The 23,726-nt window shown below is 35.4% G+C and overlaps 1 protein-coding gene across 1 annotated transcript; it reads left to right on the forward strand.

Annotated features, from left to right (window-relative positions):
• Positions 1–317: 317 nt before the first annotated feature.
• Positions 318–7,215, forward strand: LOC105950306 (electron carrier/iron ion-binding protein). Its single transcript, XM_012973655.2, has 5 exons — positions 318–563; positions 4,654–4,715; positions 5,588–5,678; positions 6,204–6,297; positions 6,389–7,215. The coding sequence occupies exons 1-5, from the start codon at positions 421–423 to the stop codon at positions 7,067–7,069; spliced, it is 1,071 nt and encodes a 356-aa protein (XP_012829109.1). The 5' UTR covers positions 318–420; the 3' UTR covers positions 7,070–7,215.
• The last annotated feature ends 16,511 nt before the right edge of the window (positions 7,216–23,726 follow it).

Consider the following 23,726-nt stretch of genomic DNA (forward strand, 5'->3'; position numbering starts at 1 on the left):
TTTTGTGGACAAAATTAATTAAATTAGGGTTACAATTAAGAATTGGGTGTAAATGATTGGTGGTAATATTGGCTTATACATGAATGTATATGCCAAAAACGACAAAGTTGTTCTTATTAACTTTTATCTAACATCAATTTGGGGTATATTGTAAACAAATTTGTTGTGATTTAAGTGTGGAAAATGCTATTAATTATTTTATAGGGTGTAAAATGTCAAAGTATTAACTTTTAAGGGTGCAAAGTTGGATTAAGCCTATATAAAAGGGTCAAAGGGAAATCCAATGGTAATTTGTATTCGTACTATTCCGTTTTTGCTGAACGGAAAATAGATTAAGTGCAAAAATAAGAGGAAAAATAGAATTTAAAAGGAATTCGAATCTGTACAGAAGCCCCGCCCAGAGGAATCATCACCGATTAAATGGCGGCCTCATCCCCAGCAAAGAGCAACAGCGCCGCCGCAATCGACGGCGCCGCCACACCCTTGAGCTCCAACTCATCGAAGAGCCTTCGCGGCCTCAACAAACCTAAGTGCATCAAGTGCGGCAACGTTGCTCGCTCGAGGTAAAACCCTTTCGCTTTTCCCCTTCAATTTACTCTCCTTCTGTTAATGTAGGGTTTTTTTTTTTTTTTTTTTTTTATGTGCATTCGTCTGTCATTAAAAAGGTTGAATTTTTTTCCCAAATCTCAATTCTCGATGCTTCCGAGTGTTGTATTCCATGCTTCCTCTTGTTGTACCTCAGCTGTATCACTGCAGAGGGTTTACGGGGTGGGTGGGTAACCGGAGGTGTTGTAGAACTGCTTTATCCTTTTAATGTACAGCCGAATTCCAACACACAGTTCGTGTAAATGTTTGCCATTCTCTGAAAACCAAAAGGAATATGGACGTCGATCTGCTCAATCTAGGGATTAAAGCTTAATATGTGAGTTGAGATGGGTAGACAACAGAAATTGGTTTTGGAACAGGTAGTTTGACTAGATATGTTTGTCATTTTCGGACTAGCTTTTGGATTTCTGTGTTGGTTAGGCGGAGGGAGTGATATTTTAGGGAGAAAAGTATAGACGCGATGTGTCTGGTCAGAAGTGAGGATGGTATACCACCATAGACCATTACTAATATATCCTATATTATCAACTTTCGCTTAATGCTCGTACTCAATTTATTTGTGTGAAGATACTTGATATGGAGATAAACCGTGCTGTTCTATATCTGAATTTTATCCGAGTCTCAGTTTTTGTGAAAAAACTCTGCAGTAGTAGTACACCAAACTACGAATTTGAATAAAAGATTTTAAGCTTTGCATTCAATTTAACAAACAAATTAGCAATGTTGCATCTATGGGGAAGGTCCACCCTTAATACATGCGCTGAGTGGAATTCCTTACGAGATGAATCCCGAGTAATTGCTATTCCTTATGCCAATGGGAACTGGAATTTTGCTGTCTAAATGTGTTCTATCAGACTCTTGTTGTACATATTAAGTGTTTGACTACTTCGTTTCTACTCATAGATGGAGTGAGTTGACATATTTTAGACATAAAATATATGTGCTCCTGCAAATCAACCCCTCTCCCAGGATCCCCCTCTCCCAGGATCCCCCTCTCACACACACGAAAAAAAGAAAAAGGAAAAAGAAAAAAAATGACTTGTGGATGCCAGTGAATAACATTAAGAGACGTTAATTCAAGACTTGCATATCATCTCTTTTGCTTAATTTAGAGTAATGACATAGTTCCTGAATATTAAATCATGCATGTTTATACAGGCAGGGAAATCTTTTGGATGTAAACAGTAAGCAGTGTCCCTTTATTACAGATTTATCCTTTTTACAAGCTCGAAATTTAGTGTCATTTTGATGCAGCTTCACTTGTGACTAATATCTGTATCATGAAAGTTTCATCTGCTGTTCTTTCAATGATACATTAGACTTAAAAATGTTTAGATTAAGTACATAGTCTGACGCAGTTGCTTGTGAAAGCTTATTTTATGCTCTAGTGGATCTCCGTAGCTAAAAATGTGAAGTATTTAGCCTAAGATTCATCAATAATAAAGAAGTGCTTAGTATATCTCCGTTGTAAAATCAGTAAATACTGTTGTGACGGGTCATGACCTCCAAGAATGATGCGTTTGATCATCATAATCTGTGGGTACACTATGTTCAGAAATGTTCCACCTCTTAGTTTGTGTGTCTCAAATATATGTTACCTTTGTGTGCTTGTGGTGAAATATGATGAATTAAGGATAAATTATTATCAAATGTTCCCATGCTAACCTTCTGAAACCTAGTGCCCGGATATTTTTTTAATGGATTATAACTAGTTATTTGATTTGGAGTTTAAACCATGTTCAAAGATGACATTCATGTTTTGTTTTCACCAAGTTAATATCACACTATTAAACTGTTTGCAAGATCAAAAAGATTTTCCTCCTAGGCATGCTTCTCCTTTGTCCTAAATATGTTTGTTTTCAGTTAAAATCATGCTTTTTGCTTGAGATTCGGTTTTAGGCATGGGGGTTTTCGAAGTTAAAAGAGACCAGAATGTTGTCGAGATGCGTCTGTGTGGCTCTTACTTGTTGTTATCAAAAGTGCTACTGGTTCTTCAGGTCTTCCTTTCATGCACTATATGTCAAATTGAGTGGTCATAAATATCCTTAAAGCATGTACTCCTAATAGTTATGTAGTCTCATCTGATCAACTGCTTGCTAGTTTGTTTCCATGCTGTTGCTTCCTAGCATTGATTAGTTCCTTCTATTTTAGTCACATCACCTGTGCTCTATGGGATTTTGGAAATGTCCCAATTCTCAAAGCAATTGTGCATATTTCTGTTCAGAAGTTAATGGAATCATGCACGAGGATTGCTCTAAGCGGTAACTTCAAATTTGGAGGGAAAAATAGTGAGGCAATTGCATTTTAGTCTGATAGGATAGGTATCTGATATTTTTCTACCGCATCGTACTAAGTGGTCCTAATTTTGAAGGCAAGTATTTTTCGCTTCAAATTTCTTCTGTCTTTATTCATTAGGTGGAACAGGGACATGAACTTTGCATTTGACCATTTGTCTACTATTTGGACGAAAAAATAAGGCATCTTGCAAACAAAGATGGGCCAAATCGAGACAAATACTCAATTACAATCAATTTTACTTGGAATGAAAATAAACCACCAAGGTAGCAATTACAAAATCAGGCTATTACTCCAGTACGAGACAATTACGCCATAAAGCAATCGATGGCTAGAATTACTGAGCAATGTTGTGTTGTTTGGGAGTAGAAAAGTAGTTTTGTCCCGTTTTACCCCTCCAAAATTTGGAGTTAATGACGATGTGCATTCTCGTGCATGTTCCATTAAATTCTAATGGCATCACATGTCGAGAAGACATGTGCACTTTTTCGGGAATTGAGGGTATAAGAACCCCTAGAGTTTGGGGATTAAAATTGCAAACCCCCATTCCTATGGGAAAAACTACAATTTGGCTGACCTACTGGCTTAAATTCTTTTAGAAAAACACAAGGTAAAATGTGGATCTTATGGTTCCCTAAAGATGATGTGATCTGCTATGCTTAATAGACAATGAAGAATTGATTTAGTCAGTATCATCGCGTTTCATCATATAGCTATTGATGTCTTGACACATTTGGTCATGTAACTATTCTAATTACACATGTAGATATGTCACTTGAAAATATCTCCTAAAATTTTTAGTCTTGAAGATTTTAAAATGCAATTACACATAAGTATTGGCTGACTTCTTTCCCAAGAAGGAATTTGGTGAATTGTTAAGCAGGTATGGTGGTCCATAAATATCATGTAATGCACAAAAGTTTGCTTATGGTCTCAATCCAACTTTTTCCAACTTTATATGTAGTAAATTGGTCATCACTTTTCCCTGCCCTACCCTTCAAATGAAGATAAAGAATGATTTGCACGACGTTGGATTTAGTTGTATATGTAGTAGAATTGAAAAAAATAATAAAAAGAAGATTAAAAAGGAAAACCAAAAATGGGTAGCCTATTTAATTTATCCTCATCTGTCTTTACCACTGCTGTTGTAATCCTATTTGAGATGTAGATACAATGTATAATATGTTATGACAAGTAGATGCTTTATGCTTATACATAACGTGAACTGGAAAATGTTCAAGGTTATCTAGAGCCAATATGCTTAATGTTGATTTTCTTATATGGTGAAATCGTAGCCTTTTCCCCTTTGAAACAGCTGTGTAGATATGGTCTAGGTTGGTTTCATGAAATGATAAGAGTATTTTATCTGGTAGTTCTTTTTTTTTTTTTTAATTTTTTTTTAATTTTTTTATTTAAATTTTATTATTATTACAACTCATGCACACCACAGACACCTTCCCAAAGGGATTTGAACCTCTCCCACAAGGAGGTAGACCAATACAACTAGGCCAAAAGTGGTGACAATAGAGCAGTTATCTGGTCGTTGTTTCCTCTTTTTAAAAGGTTTCGGTAATAATCAGATGTACACAGTCGCCAGTTTTACACTGATGCTGCATATCACTACTTGATTTCAGATATTAAAATTCCTTGACCATTTCATATGTGATAATATCCTTGATGTGCTTGACATATATAAAGCCAGTGCAGATTATTTATCCAAGTTTTCATCCGTTGATAATTTGAACTATGCAGGTGTCCATTCCAGTCATGCAAAAACTGCTGTGCAAAAGCTCAAAATCCTTGTCATATACACGGTACGTCATTCCACTTTGTTTATAATCCTAATGAATAAGATCCTTTGAGTAGGATTCATTTGGAAGCATCTGATAACGTATATAGCATGGAACTTTTATTTTGTCATAGTTCTGAACAATAATATGGTACTATTTTATGAACGTGTCAAAATTCTTGTGCACCGTTTGTAGTTATATCCTTTGTTGACATTTAGACTCTAGACGTTAAAGCTTAAAACTCTAATGTCTTGTAGATGTGGTATATTTCTCCATTGTTCACATTCATATGAATAATAGGGGAATTTGACTTTTTTGATGACAACAAAAGGAGAAAATGTAAGGTTAGCCGAGTTTGCACCGAAGAAAAGAAAATGAGATGGGATTTGAATAAATATTACTATTTGATTTCATGTTTGTAGAAAATAACTACTTAAAGGATCCAAATATTCCCAATATGTTTGATATGCACACTTTTTTATGTTTAAGAGGAAGAGGATAACTAGTGTCTAGAGTTTCAGTTTCTTACTAAGCCCTACCTTTGATGTACTGAGTCTCTCTCTCTCTCAAATATTATAATGTATGATATTGAGTAGTGTCTACAATAATGGAGGCTGGATATAAATCATTTGTTTCGTGAAATTAATCTTGAATGGGCTTACACAAGGGGAATCCCATCTTAGAGTAGCATATTTTAGTGACTCTCTGAACTTCCTCAAAGTTTACTGACGACAGAACCTGTGTAGATTAATATCTCAAACAGGACCCCTGTATTTTAATAATCTGCATAACTCTTCATGCAACAGCACTTTTCAAATGTGGGATAAATATTGTGTTTCTCGATGAATTATACAATTTCAGTCAAAATTACATTCTATAATTGTGGTTTGCTGCAGTAAAAAAAGGCAACGCATCCTTTCCAGACAAGCCACCCTCTTCCAGCTCTCCTCAATTTGACCAACAATCAACTGATGTATCTCATTCAGGGTAAGTTGCAAAACCAGTTAATCCCCGCGGTGTAAATCTTGGTACCCGATTACCTCCTATGTTTAAAACACATGTCTGTATGCTCCAAGTTCATCTGTTGCATTAGCCTTTATGTTTTTCCATCTCTGGCACCAAGAAAAGTTCTTGTACATTGAATCGGATGTTCCTCTGCAACCCTTGTTTTTACATATAGTGATTGCTGACCACACTGTCCAATCCCTCGTTATCTGTAGTCAGATGGTAGAAAATATTGTAGATGTTCCATGATCATATTACTTAACAGTGCTTCCACAATGGAGGGATGACGTCGATTCAGTGTTTTATCATGCATTTTCTGTTCCTACAAACCCAATCTACTTAGTTGCTGGCAGTTCTTTAATCGTTGCAGTCAAATTATCTCATTGTTTCTTTCTTTAGGATTTGTTTGACATGTTTATGAATTGCTTCAGTTCAATGGTAAGGAACATCTGTGTATTATTCATTGTTTGTTATTGCACTTTTTGATATATAGCAATTATTTGACAGGAGTATGCATAGACTTCGTCACCTGTCCAACAACTTTGCACAGTTTAATAATTTACAAACACCATTCCGATCAAGGAAGCCGTTGACCAAAAAGGTGAAGATACATCAAATATACTACTACTAGTACCTCGAATTTATCCAAGTCAACCGCCAAAAAAATCTTCCTTATTTGTGTATTTTTTCAGGATGCACAAGTTATAAACGAATGGAGGTTTTTGAAACTAAAAGAATTTAGAGACGGAAACGCAGAAGCAGAAAGTGGAGCTTTTGACCGATACATGCAAAATGTCGGTCTACTTGAAGAGGTTTTTTGTGTCAATTCAGCACCCGATGACTCCTCGATTCAAGATAAGGAGCAGTCTTCTGGAGTGAGCTCGACCGAGGCAATGGTACAAGGGTTGAAGTTAAATCTCAAATCAGATCCAGTAAGAAGTGATAACTTGAGAAAGAGGATTCGATACATTGTAGATCAAGGGTTGAGGAAGAAGGTAGAGTCAATCGACGGTGGTGATGAACTCAGTGATTTAGAAGGAGGAAGGGGGACGAGGGCTAAGAAGATCAAGTGTTCGAAGGGTGAGAGGGTTCTGGCTGTAAGTGATCTTAGTGAAAAATTGAACAAAGCACGGAATGAAGAAGACCTGAAAGAATGTTGTGAGTTGGCGTCGGAGATTTTTAAATGGAATAATAAGACGAGCCAGACGGAATCTGTACAAGATTTTCCTGTACTGTTAGATGAAAACGATCTAAAATCGGATGCTTCAACACGAGTACTACCCAAGTGGGTTAGTCCGGTTAAAATTGATCAAGAAGTTGTATGTCGAGTTGATGCACAATTTTCTTCCATTGAGGAGATTGAAGATTTGTAGGTCGAGTTTTCATTTTATTTGAACACATTCTATTCTAGTCTAGCTAATGCTTCCAGTTTACTGCTATATAAATGATGAGGTAAATGTTGATATTGTGGTACTTGTTACAATCACTATCATTAGTTTTTTTTTCTTTTTCTGTTCAATTGTTTCAGATTAGTCAATATCTTTCAGCAGCCCTTTATCGATAACGGATGGAGCTTGTTACGATCAGTACTACAGTGAAACCTCTATAACCTCTATAAATTAATAGAGTTGGAATTAGCAAAATTCTATAAATTTAGCAAAATATTAATTTATCGAAATAATAATTTAATACATTTTTATCGAGTCGAGACTGGGACAAAATATTATTTAAGCGATGTTATTAATTTATCAAGTATTAATTTATCGAGGGTCTACTGCATTATCAACCAAGTAAGATTAGTGTCTATCATTAAGATTTTTAATATTAATGTGATTGGTATCATAAGTAGCACCTTCTATACGTAACAGAACAACTTTTACGTTGGATAATCCTTCATGGTTTTGTCTAGGGTCGGAGAGCGGTTGTACTTCTCGGACCGTAGTCTACCAATGAAATTGTGCCACATAAGATTAGTACGAACCCTGGAAAAAATTGTACGATACCTACAAAGTCAAATTACATAAAAATCCTTAAAACGAAAACTTAATTAAAAATGAACAATTAATAACTTGGGGTTATTTCACAAACTCACCTCATTGAATTTCGACTTCATGATAAATTCATTTTATTAATTGATATTTGATATAAGTCCATTTGACTCAAATTTCCCAAAGTGCCCCTTTCATACTATCTCTTCAAAATAACCCCTCATAAATCTAATGAAATGCTATTTGCGGTCACAAAATTGCTATTCGCGGTTTATAACAAAACCCCTCAAAACTTTTAAAAATATCAAAAAACACCCCAAAACTGCAAATAGCAAAAAAAAAAAAAGTTCGAAAATAAGCTTGAAGAAGGGTTGGGCTTCGATTTTTTGATGTAATTTCGACTCTTTTATGTGTAATATGCATTGGGTAGCTCGAATACAGAACCGATTTCATGTTAAAAAGCCCTACAAATCGATTTGTAGGCCTTTTTTTTTTCGCAAAAAAATATTCGAACGCCCAAGGCGTGTACGAACGCCCGTTCCCGGGCGTTCGTACACGCCTTGGGCGCCCATCTTGGGCGTTCGAACATTTAAAATATATATATATATATATATATATATATATATATATATATATATATATATATATATATATATATATATATATATATATTTGCACTCGACGCCCAACTCGGGCGCCCAAATGCAGCTTGCACGCCCAACTTGGGCGTGCACTGCATGAATGGGCGCCCAAGTTGGGCTTTTACGCGTTTTTTGGGGGGGGGGGGGGGGGAGGGGGGTTGGATTTTTTTGGGAAGTTTTGAGGTTTTAGTGTAATAAAGTGTTTTTTGGGGGGTTTTGTTAAAAACCGCAAATAGCAATTTTCAAACCCCAAAAAGCAATTCCCTAAATCTAACATCATTCCAATTCTTTTTATTCCTTCTTTTTTTTCCAGAAAAAATATATTTTTTAAAATTTCAATCTTAAAACAAAAACTTGCTTTTATTTTATTTCAATTTTTTTAATTTTTTAATTTTTTTCCCACTAGGGTTACGAAAATTAAAATCCACTCATCGGAAACTACTACAAATTTATCGAAATCACTGTAAAATTACTGTAAAATTCATTGTAAAATTAACGTAATCCACTTTAATATTAACATAATACACAACAAACTTATTGAAATCTAGTAAAAACATATATAATCCACTACTAACACAACTCAAAAAATAACAAACAAAAAAAAGAAAGTAAATTTACTGTTTGAAATCCACTATTTGAAACGTAAACCACTACTATGTCCAAGAAAAAGTGCAAGACCAGTACACCACCACCAACAAGGCCGACGAGGGTCACTAAATCAATCTCAACAAGAAAAAAATTAGCTAATGAAAACAAATTCCCAAAAGCAAACCTCGGTGTCAAGCGACCGTTGGTGGGAACAAAATATGGGAAGCTTTCGTAAACAAATTATTTCCAACCAACTAATATTGCATAAATCTGTTGAAATGAAAAATGAATGAGGGAACTACAATGAAAATCACTTTGTATAAACAACTATATAAACATGAAAACTATTTTGTATAAACAACAATATAAACATGAAAACCACTCTATATACTTATCGAAACTGAAATGCTATTCATAGTGCAGCTTTTACCGCCTTGCAGTGCACTTTAGATTCATTTGTAACTTTTCTTCAAAAAATTCAAAATCCTCTCAAACCCTCTCCACGGCCCTTCGAATTCCCGCGGATTAAACGAGCAATCCTACAACGATTTAAGGTAAAACTCGGATTCGAAATCGTTAATCCAATGTATCATAGTAGTATCTTAACAAATTTCGTCGAAAATCTGTACGTTTTCAGTATTTCGAAACTTTTCGGAAAAAAAAAAAACTCGTTTCGTGAAAAAAAATCACCAAATTAAAGGGCTAATTTCGTGATTTTTTACACGAAATTACTAGAATTTTTTGTTTCTTTTACGAGTCGTGCAAACACTTACGAAACGAATGCTTTAATTTCGTGAGAAAACGTACGAAATGTAAGCTTTTCTTTCGTAGGTACTATGCACGAAAAATGCGTGTTTCTGGCATTTTGCAATAATTTTTTGGAAAAAAATACGAAATCAATGCTTGCATTTATTATTATTTAGACTGACGTTAATAATGTCTTATTTAACAGATGACAAACAAAAGCAAATCAAAGGCAATTATGCGAGCTGTTCGTGATGAGGCCGAGCATCAAGAGCGCGAGCGCATGACTATGTCTACACGACGTAGGCGAGAGGCTGAGAAAGCTGGTGAAGCCAGATCATCGGTTGCACATCCCGATGTCGAGTCTTCCCATGCTATGTAGGAGGAGGAGGATGCGGTGGACCCCGTTCACGAGACAGAGGTTGTAACTCGTGGAGGTTGTGGAGGCCGAGCACGGGGCTGTGGAGCTCGTGGTGGTCGAAGTCATACTCGAGTCAATCCGTATGTGCTAGATGGTCCATTTCCCGGTGGATTGCGGGATCCGTCTTTGATTCCGAGTTTCAAGTCGCACGTAGCGACATATATTTGGAGGGCAGAAGTAAGTTAATTACTTGTTTTAATTTTAATATTATAATTTTTGTATCTTATATTAAAATATTTTTATAGTGGATTAACTAATATATTTCGTAAATAAATGATTGCGGGAACACCCGGTTGGACGAGTGGAGTCCCGTATCAACTCCCTGAACCATTTCAACTACGAGAAGATAGGAGATGCCCTGGACCAGTTAGACATAGATGTCACTGCAGACAAGCATTTTCTGCGGATGACCGGTTTGTATCCCTAGCCCGCCGTTTTTTACCTTGCATAGATGGTCCGCTGTTGTTTGCATTCATGGAGCGGTGGCATCTAGAGACGAACAACTTCCATATGCCTTGGGAGAGAGATGACTATCATTCTCCACGATGTCCAGATGATTCTAGGTGCCAATGTGAAGGGACGGGTGGTCGTGCCTAGGTACGACGAGACCATCGAGCGGATAAATTGCGTGTATTTACTGTCCGAGATATTAAAACTCGATTTTGAGGAGATTGACGAGTTATGGAAGCATGGGGGCCCCTCATGGAGGATGATACATGGACAGTTGTTGATGTTCGACACGCCCATGAGACGCCGAGTTCAGATATATCTAGTGTTTATCGTCAGATCGATTTTATTCCCCGACAAGACATGTGATCGGGTGAAGCCGTGGTATATGCACGTCCTGGAGGATTCAGTACTTGATCAGGTCGGTACATATTTGTGGGGTTCGGCCTATTTGGCCAATCTATACAGGGAGTTGGGTATACGCAGTCGAGCACAGTCGAGGAGCTTGGCGGGTTGCACCACCCTTCTTCAGGTAAATTTTAATATATTTTTTGTACTTATTTTTTTTTTTTCATAATCTCTTTAAATTTATATATTCTCTATAGTTTATTTCACTAAATATCTTTAAATAAAATATTGCAGTGCTGGATATACGAGTACCCGAGATTCCAGCCGTCGGAGGAGAGCGAACGGTACCGCGAGTTTCAGCCTCGATGCAAGAGGTGGAACGCGCTGCCAAAAGCGGTCTCACTCGAGCATATTCGAGGTTTACTCGACAATATGACAACGGATAATGCAAGTTTTTATATTTATGTATTTATATTTTTTTTAAATATGAATTTTTCGATTTTATGTAATTGTAGTTTGTTTAAATATGAATATTTTGATTTATGTATTTATATTTTTTTCTGTTTAGGTCAAGTGGCTACCATATGGTCGGGAGATACACGAGAGTATCCCTCGTACGTTGTATCATGGCACGATCCAGTACATGTGGCTCGTAGAGCCGTATATGCCTGATCGTTACGTCCGATAGTTCGGGTGGGCTCAGGATATTCCGCGCGGCTTGATTCCATCGATGGAGCCATGTTTAGGCGGTCCCAAAGGAGGTGCATCGTACAAATTCAACTACCCATTTCCGGGTGGTATGTGGGACATGGTCCAGGCTCGTTCCATTCGTGCCAACGTATACATGACGGCACGATAACGGGGGAAGTCGACGAGCACTACATGGATTGGTACAACGATCGGACTCATCTGAAGATCACGAACCCCAACGTAGGCCCGACTCAACTGCATCGAGAGAATGTGAGGCCACTAGATAAGCCGGTTTATTACCAAATAATACGTGCATTGTACCCGATCACTAGAAACACTGGACAGGACTGGATGCAGTAGTTTGTTGATCTACGTGCCGACCTTGGAGATATTATGCAGCCCGCCGCCCGATATATTAGCATCGACCAGGACAACAACGATGACGACGACGACAACGATCATGAGGTGCAGCCCCCGAGGAGAGCGAGGCGGTAGTTTATAGATTTTTTTGCCAGTTGTGTATTTTTATGAATTATTTAATTTTAAAGTTTTTTTTTTATTTATTATTATTATTATAATTAGGACTATACATTTTTATTATTGTTAGGAACTATTTAATTTAATAATTTATTTTTATTATTATTAGGAACTAATTATTTTACTAATTTTGTTTATTATTATTACGAACTATTTAATTTACTAGTTTCTTTTGTATTTTAATTTACTAGTTTAATGATTTGAATTTAGAAACTACGTACAAATGAAGCAATTAAAGTATGCATTTAAACATTCCAAAACAACCTTACAAAGTACAAACAACCTTACAAATTAATCATTTCAAAAACATAGGTTTAAACATAAAAATGCAAAACACAACACTACAAATTTAGATATTCCAAAACATAAATTAAACATTAAAATGCAAAATTTAAAAAAAATACAAATTTAAACATAAGTTAAACTTTCAAATACACGACAAATGGTTATGATTACCATTACTCACACTCAATCGCCATAATCCATCATCCGTTGATTTTTTGCCAATTAACGGACAAGAATGTTTCTTCAATAGTACGTGTCGTCCAGTTTGATATCTTGCACACGTTAAAACATGTGTTTTTTCTGTTTTACAATGATTAATCGATGATTATGACTAATTTCTGTGTCTTGTGCCCACATAATTAACGCTTCTTTACTATCATACACAATACCACGTTCAAAGAAGTGACTATGATCGTGAGATTGTTCTCTTAGTTCCTGCAAAAATATTTGAAATTAAAAGACAATATTTAAGGGATTTCGTATGAAACAACACGAAATGTAAGCTACAATTTCGTGTAAAAACATACGAAATAAGAGCTTTAATTTCGTAGGTTTTACTACGAAATTGTCATAAAACATAATTAAATATAAAATTTCGTACCAAAACCTACGAAACAAACATCAAAACTATTTTAAGACATATTTCGTATAGTATTACACGAAATGGAAGAATAGATTTCGTGTGTAATAACACGAAATGTCTAAAAATGTTGGAAAAGAACAAAAAACGTGTATTTTCACCTCAAAATCGAAGCTGTTGTCATCCATGTTGATAATACTTGTACTCAAACTGATATTGGTCGAAAATTATTGGATTTGAAGAATTTAAAAAAATTAAGGTTGAGAGTGTTTGAGAGGGGGTTTGGATAATATTTGGAAAAGAAAAAAAAAAATGAATTATTTTGCATTGCGAGTGGTAAAAACCGCACCGATAATAGCAAGCCCCTTATCGAAATTCACAATAAATTTATCGAAAACCCGTTTGTATACTTGTCGAAATTCAAATATAAATTTATCGAAATCCACTATGAAATTAAAGAAATCCACTATACAATACAACAGAAGAACAATAACAAACATATAGGATTTATGTTTTACTTTTTCAAAATTAATCCAAAGTCCAACGAAAAGTTGTCGTTGTATTCATACACAAGCAGCCTGTGCCTTCTGTCTGAATTGAAGAAAAAGAATTACACTAAGAATTGAAGAACATAATTCTAAGTTTCGTATGAACATTCTCAATTATCGAAGAAAACAAATTATTCAATTAAAAATTGAAAGGTTCCGAAAAAACAATTAAAAAATGAACAAGAAAGTCTATTATTTCTCCACAAATTGCCAATTGATGTGCAGTTTTTCCAATGCTGGTTTTCATTATTTATTCATTTTTTTTTTCAATTTAAATTCAGAATAATACAGAAAATAGTCAGAATCAACCACAATTAGAATCATTGTTGGAAGTGAAGATGCCAAATTAATAAATTGTGACCAACTAATTAATTCTACCTAAAGATCTCACATAAACACATATCAGTAATTACTAACCGTCATTCCCTAACTTAAGTATAACTATACGATAATAAATAACAAAACGAGGGGTGTCTAGACTGCAAATTTAATTGGTGGAGGTATTTAGTTCGAACATTAATAGTACTTTGCAACTATATATACATTGTCACAGTAATGATATTCATGCATGGCTAGAGTTAGGAACTTCAGTCCATCACAAAGAATACCTTTTCACCGACAAAAACTAACTTTTCGCCATTTGCATTCTTCCATAAATAAGTTGTACATTGGACAGGAGAAATCTATATACAAACGAAATATTATCTACCATCAAATTAATCACCGATCTCATGTAATATATATATATATATATATATATATATATATATATATATATATATATAGTTGTGGATGTACGTGTTTAATGGTTGAAGAAGCACTCTAATGACTTTTGTATATGTTTTCCGGATCTTCACACTTTTTGACTGTCTGTTTCAGTTTCAGTTTCTATGACATAATTAAGTTTTCGCTTTAACTGTTAAATATACGGATATATACAGCTCTTCCTTCGCGGAGTATCACACGAATAACCCGACATTCTCTAATTTTTCTTTCTTTATTAATTGCTAATTTATTTATTTTATAATATTTTTGTGACCTCCAGTTTTATTACATTTACGTAATTTCATTTTATCTTGGAAATTTTGTATTTCTTCTGACCTCGCAAGTGATCCCAATACTCTGATAACGCAAATTTTATCGTTTATAGTTAAAAAAAAAGAGATTTTTTGATTTTGGGAATATAGCTTAACTTTGAGGCTTGAGAGATGTTATATTGCATTATGTGGCATATATCGAATGTGTATATATATACCTTACACGTTCTACATATTTGTTTACATCAAATATAAAATAAGGACTTTTCTGGTTGGATGGTTTGAACACATAGGTTGGAATATGATACTTAATACTGAGATTAAAATATTAGTTAGTTGTATAATCTCAAAACTTATAATTTCCTGACCAACAATACCATGTTTTGTTTTCTTGATGTAAGGGTCCATTTGGATGGAAGGATTTGGGGAGGGATTTGATTTGGAGAATGGATTTGAAATGACTCCAATTTTGGAGTCATTTGAAATCCATCACTATTGCTCCAAAATCAACTAAAAAGGAGGGGTGGGGATTTGAAATCCATCTCCAAATCCCTCAATCCAAACAAGTCCGAGGGATTTGTTATTATGGATTTGAAATCCCTCCCCCAAATCCCTCCATCCAAATGCACCCTAAAGGTATTAGTAGGTAGACACGGCCACGGGCCGGTTCGGGCCGGTTCATACCGGTTCACGGTTCACTTTTTCCGGAACCGGCCCGTAATATGCACGGTTCGGCAGGCCGACGGGCCGGTTCCGGGTCGGCCCGGAAAATTTGAAATTTTTTTTTTTTTAATTTTTTTTTTGAAATATTTGATGAATAAGTAAATTATGGGAAAAATTGGGGTGTGAGTGTATTTATAGGAAAAAAATGGGGGGGCGGGGGGAATTAAAAAAAAAGCAAATAACGGCCGGTTCCGGCGCCGTTATTTGCTTTTTGAATTTTCTTTTTTTTTTTTTTTTTTTTTTTTTTTTTTAAAATAATCCGGGTGAACCGCCGGCCCGGCCCGGCAGTTCACGGTTCACCATTTCATAGAACCGGGACCGTCCCGGGGACGACGGGCCGGTTCACCTGTCAACGGGTCGGGCCGGGTCGTCAACGGGCCGGTTCCAGGCCCAAAACCGGCCCATGGCCGTGTCTATTAGTAGGGATTGGTTGTCAATTGTCATAAATGCCCTTAAATGATGAAAACTCATATGCCTACTTTGTTCTCTTTACATCCCTACTTGAAAACTCTAATCTCCACCAATTTACTCCTTTGCAGCGAGGGAGTCCACAATGAGTAGTGACAATAGTAGATCAAGGAGAAATGTGAGCAATAACAAATAGAGCGGAAACAATTTACATCACCAGAGGCCACAACACTGGGATGGGCGAGACGGAGCCAAGGACCGGTGATAGAATGGCGCAGAAACGGTCGGAACGACCTGAACTTAAAGGAGAAAAAAGTTCAACTGTGTTAAAAAAAAAGAAGAAAAAGAAAAAGAGAAAAGAGAATAATTTTAGGAGATGAGGGATGATGACATTAATGCATTTTAAAATTGAGGGACTAAAGTGAGACCAAATGTAGGCAGTCGCCTAAGACCCCGGGATTTTTTAAAAATTTAGGGCCCGCAAATTCTTTTATACTCTTTACCAATGTTGTCGGAACCGGACCGGACCGGCCGGTCCGACCGGTTCAACCGGGACCCGGTGATGGCGCGGTCCGGTTCGACACTAAGAACCGGAAAAGTCAAAAACCGGGGTCAGTTAATTTGGACCCGGAAAGGAGCCGGTTGAACAGTGAAAAACCGCCGGTTGAACCGCGAAAACCGCCGGTTGAACCAGTTGAAAACCGGGTTAAACCGGATTCAATATCAAAACATAAAGGGAACAGATGAAATGGAGGGGGAATAATGTTTGGTTTTCCGATTTGCTGAAAGATTTGAATATGTGTATTTAATTGGGAAGGGGAAGCACCATTGTTGAATGGAATGAAAAAGAGGCAAAAGATGAAGAGACGACACAAAGAACTAAATTAGGGTTTGGGTTAGTAATTTATATTGATTCTATTATTAAATAATTAATTATCATTTATATTGTAGAATCAATTTTCTTTGTGTTTCAAATATGATTATATAATTAATAAATAAAATAAAGAATTAATTTTATGTTGATAGTTAAGGATCAGAATATGTTTTAATTTATATTAAGATAATCAATTTAAAATTATAAATAAATAAATTAAAATTAAAAAACCCGGGTCGACCCCGGTTGAACCGGTCCAACCGTGACCCAAATGTATAGCCGGTTTCGTGTCCGGTCCGGTTCTGAAAACATTGCTCTTTACATATTAACATTTATTCAAAAAAATATATTATAAATATAATTATTAAGAACATTAATTCATTAATAGATATTAAATCAACGATTGTTATTTATTTCTATAATTAATTTCTCTAATCATGGAGCCCCTAATTACTAAATTTATAATGTATTGGTTATTTGTTTTTATATATCGTTAACCATAAATTTAAATGTCTGTAAAATAAATTACAAAACAAGAAAAAATAGGAACAAATAAATATGTTTAATCAAGGGAAAATGGGTTACAATCTTTGTTATTCCTCTGGTTCTTCTTCTAAATTTAATCCACGGGCCGAATCTTATTCCTTGAATTGAAAGTTTGATTCCTTCCTTGATTTGCGGAAGTAGATATGGATATCTAGAAATCGATTTGGGGATTTCTAGGTCTTGTGGATATGGTGCCTTGATGAAGATGTAGAACCTCCGTGGTTGTTGTTCTTCGTCGTGGCAAGAGCTCGAGACGTGAGAGCTTTTGAGTGCTTGATATACGCATTGCTTGAAGCTTGTGTCCTTGTATGCGTATATGTGTTGTGTTGTGGTTGAGACCCATTTTATAGACTCAATTTAGGGTTTCTTGACTTGAAACTAGCTAACCTACATGAATAAAAAATTGGTACTTATTTTGTATTAACTCACATAATATATATTTTTGATATAAATCCCAAATTTATTATGGAATTTGATTTGGAATCCAAATTAATAACCAATTTGTGAGGGCTATTAATTTGTAATTTAATCCCAATTTTTAGATAAAATTTCGATGTCAACGTATATATTCACTTGGTTTAGTGCTACTTAATGCAAATTATCTATATATTTTTTACTTATAAAAGGAGGAATCCTATGGTGGTTTCTTCCATTTTTTGAAGAGACAAAAATACCATTTGACAAATTCAAAATTTCAAGGACAATTGAGTAATATAAACTGATTTTTAATTATTACAAATTAATATTAATTTATGACATTAAATAATTATATAATTAACTATTGCTAGATATAAGTATGCACAAGTTTAAACTAAGAAGGTCAATTTATGTAACAAAAAATCTAGATGAACGTACAATAGAATTAACGAAAAAAATAATGCCAACATGATATTTTAAAATTAGTTTCAATATTTTAACATATATATATCGTTATCTAAAATATAATTAAAAAAAATCTTCATTTAATTAGTTAGTATCAAATTTCTTCAGTTGAAGAATTTTTATCACTCTCTGAATTTTGAGTATCTATGTTTACTAATAAAAAAGTCGTTAATGAAATTCATAATTTTATCTAAGCCAATTACTAATTACTATAATATGTAAGATTAGAAGTACGAGTATTATAAATAAATAGATAATTAGCTTAATTTATTTATAAAAAAATTGTAATCTTTCATTGAATAAATTTTCAATAATTCAGGAATACTCATTTATTGGTAAGGAAAAACTATTTGATTCCTAAAGATTGTTCAACTAATTCCTAATGTATGTAGTTATTAATATTTGATTAATAGCAACTTTATTGAGTTGGGAATTTGTATAGTCTCAAGTCTTTAACGTACATTCATAATATCCCAAACATTTTTTGTTTAAGTAAAACGGCATAAAAGACAAAATAACATATGTTTTTGTAATCTATTTCTTGCTCCAGACATACAAAAAAGAAGGTTACACCATGATCCATCACGGTAACACCACTTCAACCATAAAAAAATATGGAGAATCAGACAAGAACCACCGGTGGCTACATAGCATCTTACATCGATTTTCAAGAGATAGCTCTTCGCATTTTGCGGTTTCAATAATGGCCAGGAATGCCGATATGGACGGTGACGGGAATGAATTTGATAATTATTAGGCAAATTACGAAAAAACCCCCTGAGGTAAGGTCTAATTAGGGGTGTAAATGAGCCGAGCCGACTCGTGAGCTCGAAGAGGCGGCTCGTAAAAAGCTCGAACTCGGACTCGAGATTTTCGAGCTCGAGCTTTCTGACGAGCCGAGCTCGAGCCGGTTTTCAGTTGTTCATGAGCTCGCGAGCCGGATTTATTATTATTTTTTTATTTTTTTTTTATTTTTTACATGTTATTTTTATTTAAATAATGTATAATAATGTAAAATATTATAGAAATAAATAAAAATATTAAAAATATATATAATTACAATTTAGTTTTTATTTTTTATTTTTTAAAATAATTTTTAATAATAAAATAATAATTAAAAAAATATTTAAAAAAAAAAAAAAAAGACAATGGGCTCGAGCTCGAGCTCGAGCTCGACAAAATTGACACGAGCTCGAGCTCGAGCCAAAAAAAGAGGAGCTCGACGAGCTCGAGCTCGAGCTCGAGCTCGACAAAATAAACTCGAGCTCGAGCTCGAGCCAGCCAAAAGAGGCGAGCTCGGCTCGAGCTCGGCTCGTTTACACCCCTAGGTCTAATAACAAACACCCCCCCCTCATATTTGCGTGATTACGAAACCCCCCTAGGTATATTGTCGTCTTACACAGTCTCCCTACAGTGTTACTTTTAACGGAATATTTTTTTATTCCATGGAATATTCATCTAAAAAGGTCATTTTGTCTATTGTTTGTTAATTGTAAGCATATTAATTACTTAGGGGGCAAAATGTAATATATTTAAAAAAACCGTAGTGACTTAATTTTACGTTATTATTATATGGTGTAGTAAATTTACATGTTACATATCTATTGAACAAAAAATAAAAATAATTATAAATACAATAAAAGATCATTAGATAATTACTATATTACTTCTTATAACAAATACAATTTTTGCGTCCGGGACCAAAATGTATTCCTACCAAATAAAATTATAAATTCTAATGCGCCTTTTTAATTATGCGTAGCGAATTTTCTATATCGAAAAACTACTAACCACTTCCCTTCCAAGATAAAATCTTGCTTTTATATATATATATATATATATATATATATATATATATATATATATAAGAATTAAACATATCTTGTAATATTATAAGTTTTTATTTCTTTTGTATTTGTTTTGTTTATAATTTTATAATTATTTGTTCAATAAAATCGATTTCACATATTTTGGAAAGATATTCCCGTATTTCTAATTTTGGCTTAAAAATATTTTCATTATTTTTAATAAATTTCTAATAATATTTCAATTTTAAACAAATAAAATGCAAAAATTATATATTAAATATAAATAAATATTTTTGTATGGGTGTAGTCACCGATGGTATTTTGATCTTTGCAATAGTATATATTTTTGTGGTGGAAAGTGTCAAGTTAATTTTTTTAGTTCTCCCCACCATTCAACCATTTTCTCATTAAATTACTTGAAAATTTCTGCAAATTATATACATTTTTTTTTACTAAAGATCAACCAAACAAATAATTTACTTAGAGAATTTTCTAAAACAATTGGGGTGCATTGTGAATAATTAGTTAACTTTTGAGAGAGCAAAGTGATATTATTATTTTTTTTCGTGGGTGCAAAATGCCGAATGTTATATTTTGAGTGCAAAGTGGAATAATTAAGTCATTTCAGAAAGAGAAAAAAAAAATGAAGTTGTAAAATCTTCACAAAATTTTAATTATTTTGGTTGACATGTTTAGGGTTTAGGGTTAATATATACCTCACCGCAAATATTGCTAATTTACTCATTTTCTTTAGTTACAATTTCAATTTTATATTTCTAGGTTATGAATATGATCACATGTGGTGGTAAGAGATGTTTCTTTGTGTTACATTATATTACAAAAAAATGAAGAAAATTTGTATAAAAATTAATCACTTAGTGAAAAGCATTACTACAATGATATTGATGACCCACAAAAAGATATTATTTCACTCACTCGAAATTTAGCAAGAAAAAAGAATGAAAAGGGGAAAACAAAAAAAAAAGGTTAGGGAATGGATCAATGAAATCAATATTTTTGAAAACTTTTGAGAAATTTTCTTGCTTAGAAGTCTTCTTGACCTATAAATCAGGAAAATCAATGTATTTGACTATGTCTCTATTTAAACTCCACATTATTTAGTTGCACAGCCAACTTTGTTTTATATCTTTATACTCAATCCCCAAATTGTAAGGTTATTATTAAAATAAGGAGATATATTCATAACTTACACTTTCACCCCTCAATTGGAATTTTCTTAATCGTTTCACCATTCAACAATTTTAAAAGGGTTTTTAGGTATTTTGCAAAATTATTATAATGTAATTTTTGGAGTTAGCTTCAAGATTTGAAAACAAAAATTAAGGTACATAAAATAAAAAAATAATTAATGGAATCATGAATACGAATATAAATAGCATATGAATCTAAACATGTTATATTATAATATTAAACAAAGTTAAACTATAAATACGTTAGCTTTTAACGGTTAATGAATTATATTTAAAAAAAAAAAATAATGACAATAATAATCTATCTATCTAATAAAATATGATAGTGTTCCAAGCAGTTGCAAGAAAAAACTAATACATACAAGAAGAAATGGGTAAATAACTTATTCCAATGATGATCGATTTGAAAAAAAAAATCAAGATGAAAGAAAATAAAAAAAATATTAATGGAATCTTGAAAACAAATATAAGTAGAAATTATGAATTTATACATACTTGATATACCTAATTGGGCCAACCCAATGGGCCCCCTAATTTGCCTAATAATTGGGCCCACTACACAAAACCCAGTCACCTTCAAAATAAGGCTTAGGCGCAATTAAGTACACCCAACCCATTCAACGACATATAAATAGATATTTTTTCTCATTTGTTAAGGTATGTTCCATTATTCACAAGTAATCTAGAGTGCTTATTCTCTCTACTATTTCCACGATCCGTACATCTGACTTGAGCGTCGGAGGGGTTTCCGCCGGATCAACCCCCGGCTTAGTTCACATGTGTTTATTTTGCAGGGACCTCAGGATCATCAAGTTGTCAAGCTACTGATCCGCTTTGCTCTCCCAGCTCGTTTTCTACACTACCCCAGGTGATCTAAGTAATTAGCATCATCATTTTGGCGCCGTCTGTGGGAACGATGCAAACCAGATCATGTAGCCAACAAGATCCTCCTGAGGCATCCGCTCGGAGAGAGAATGACACAGCTAACAACCTCCCAGTCCGTGGAGGCTCTGGCTTGCCACCTCCTCCACGTGCCGCGGATCCGCCTCGCGAGGTTCAGGTGATCCCCCCTGGGGACCCACCACTCGCCGATCCGCCACTCCCTGCTACTCGAACGGTTCAAATAACCGAGGATGCGCTCCAACGCATGATAGCAGAAGCTTCAACTCGCGCTACCACAGAGGTCGTGACCCAATATATCGCCACGATGGGAGCAAATGCTCCCAATGCGATACCAACACCAGCTCCACCTATGGTGCCACCTGTGGCACCACCGCCGATCCAAAACCAAATAAGTGTCTCATCATCCACCTCGGACCCACGGTCCCGAGTGGAGCTATCCACCAACCACAGGGGGGCACAGCCCAGACAGCAACGTCAGCGCTCACCCCCAAGGGGAAATGCATCTCCACAGAGAGTCCCTCTCTATAATGAGGGAGAAGGTGAGGTAAACAACATAATGTCTCACCAAATTTCCTTCCCCCAATTGAACAATCCAATTGGCGGAAGAATGCCCACCCCAGTAAGACGCAGTCCTTTCACTATGGACATTCTCGACAAGGTATTACCTCCAGGAGTGAAGATCTCGGGGTTACCTCAGTTTGAACGGACCACCGACCCACAAGAACACATAGAGAAATTTAACGCCATGGCAGATTTGTATGGCCCAACGGACGCTGCAATGTGCAAAATGTTCCGCACCACTCTGTCCAACAGAGCTATGAATTGGTTCAACTCTCTACCCACAGGATCAATCGACACATTCGCTCGATTGTCAACACGCTTCACCAATCAATTCGCCATCAACAAGCAGTATGCCAGGACCCGCCCAACTTTTCTCTGTAGTATAGAGATAACGAAACGCTCCGCAACTACATCAAGCGTTTTGTAGAAGCCGTCCATGAAGTCCCAAGCGTTGGACAAGACATGCTCTCCGGGATCATGCAACAAAATTTGAAGCCAGGTAGGTTCAAAGAATCTATTGCTGGAAGGCCACCAGACAACCTAGAGGAATTGCTGAACCGAGCCGAGAAATACGTACGAATAGAGGAAGCCTCTACCCATGCCCCTCCTAAGAGGAAGAGGGAAGATGATCGACAGGATGTTAGGAGGCGGGATGATCGACGTCCACCACTCCCACCTCAAGGCCAATCATCTTCTTCCTATAATCGTTTCACTCTGCTAAACACTCGCCTCACTGAAATCCTTCATGTGATAGAACAAAGAGGTTTAGCAGAACCTCCACGCCCAATGCACCCAAATGCGAAACGAGAAAAGTCGGATCGCTACTGTCGTTTCCATAAGGATAGAGGATATACTACCGAGGAATGTGCACAACTCAAAGTAGCCATTGAGAGGTTGATCAAGCATGGCCACTTAGGCGAATACATCGATAAGCCTCGAAACAAGCATCGTGATGACCCCCCACGCCGAGATAACAATCGAGATTAACCGCAACGACGAGAGGAGGGGGGTCATCGGTGAGAGCAAGATAACAATGATAATCAACCCACCCGGGGAGTCATTGTCTTTATCTCCGGAGGTTCGGCGGGTAGCGACTCACAAAATGCGAGATGCTCCCTTGCTCGGTCAGCACGTATGAATTAAGAGCACGCCTCTCCATCCGCATCTATCTATCAGATACGAAGATCTGATCATAGCATAGTCTTCAACTCTTCGGACGTTGAAGGTCCAGATGAAGATCATGTCGATGCATTGGTAATC

Source organism: Erythranthe guttata, chromosome 5 (assembly GCF_056151865.1).
Source record: "Erythranthe guttata isolate IM_541 chromosome 5, IM_541, whole genome shotgun sequence".
Classification (NCBI taxonomy): domain Eukaryota; kingdom Viridiplantae; phylum Streptophyta; class Magnoliopsida; order Lamiales; family Phrymaceae; genus Erythranthe; species Erythranthe guttata.

What these genes read in the sequence shown, in the direction of transcription:
- LOC105950306 (XM_012973655.2), top strand. Translation starts at nt 421, where the DNA reads ATGGCGGCCTCATCCCCAGCAAAGAGCAACAGCGCCGCCGCAATCGAC. An exon ending in GGCAACGTTGCTCGCTCGAG is followed by an intron (nt 564 to 4,653) that starts GTAAAACCCTTT and finishes TGAACTATGCAG; the next exon opens with GTGTCCATTCCAGTCATGCA. An exon ending in AAATCCTTGTCATATACACG is followed by an intron (nt 4,716 to 5,587) that starts GTACGTCATTCC and finishes GGTTTGCTGCAG; the next exon opens with TAAAAAAAGGCAACGCATCC.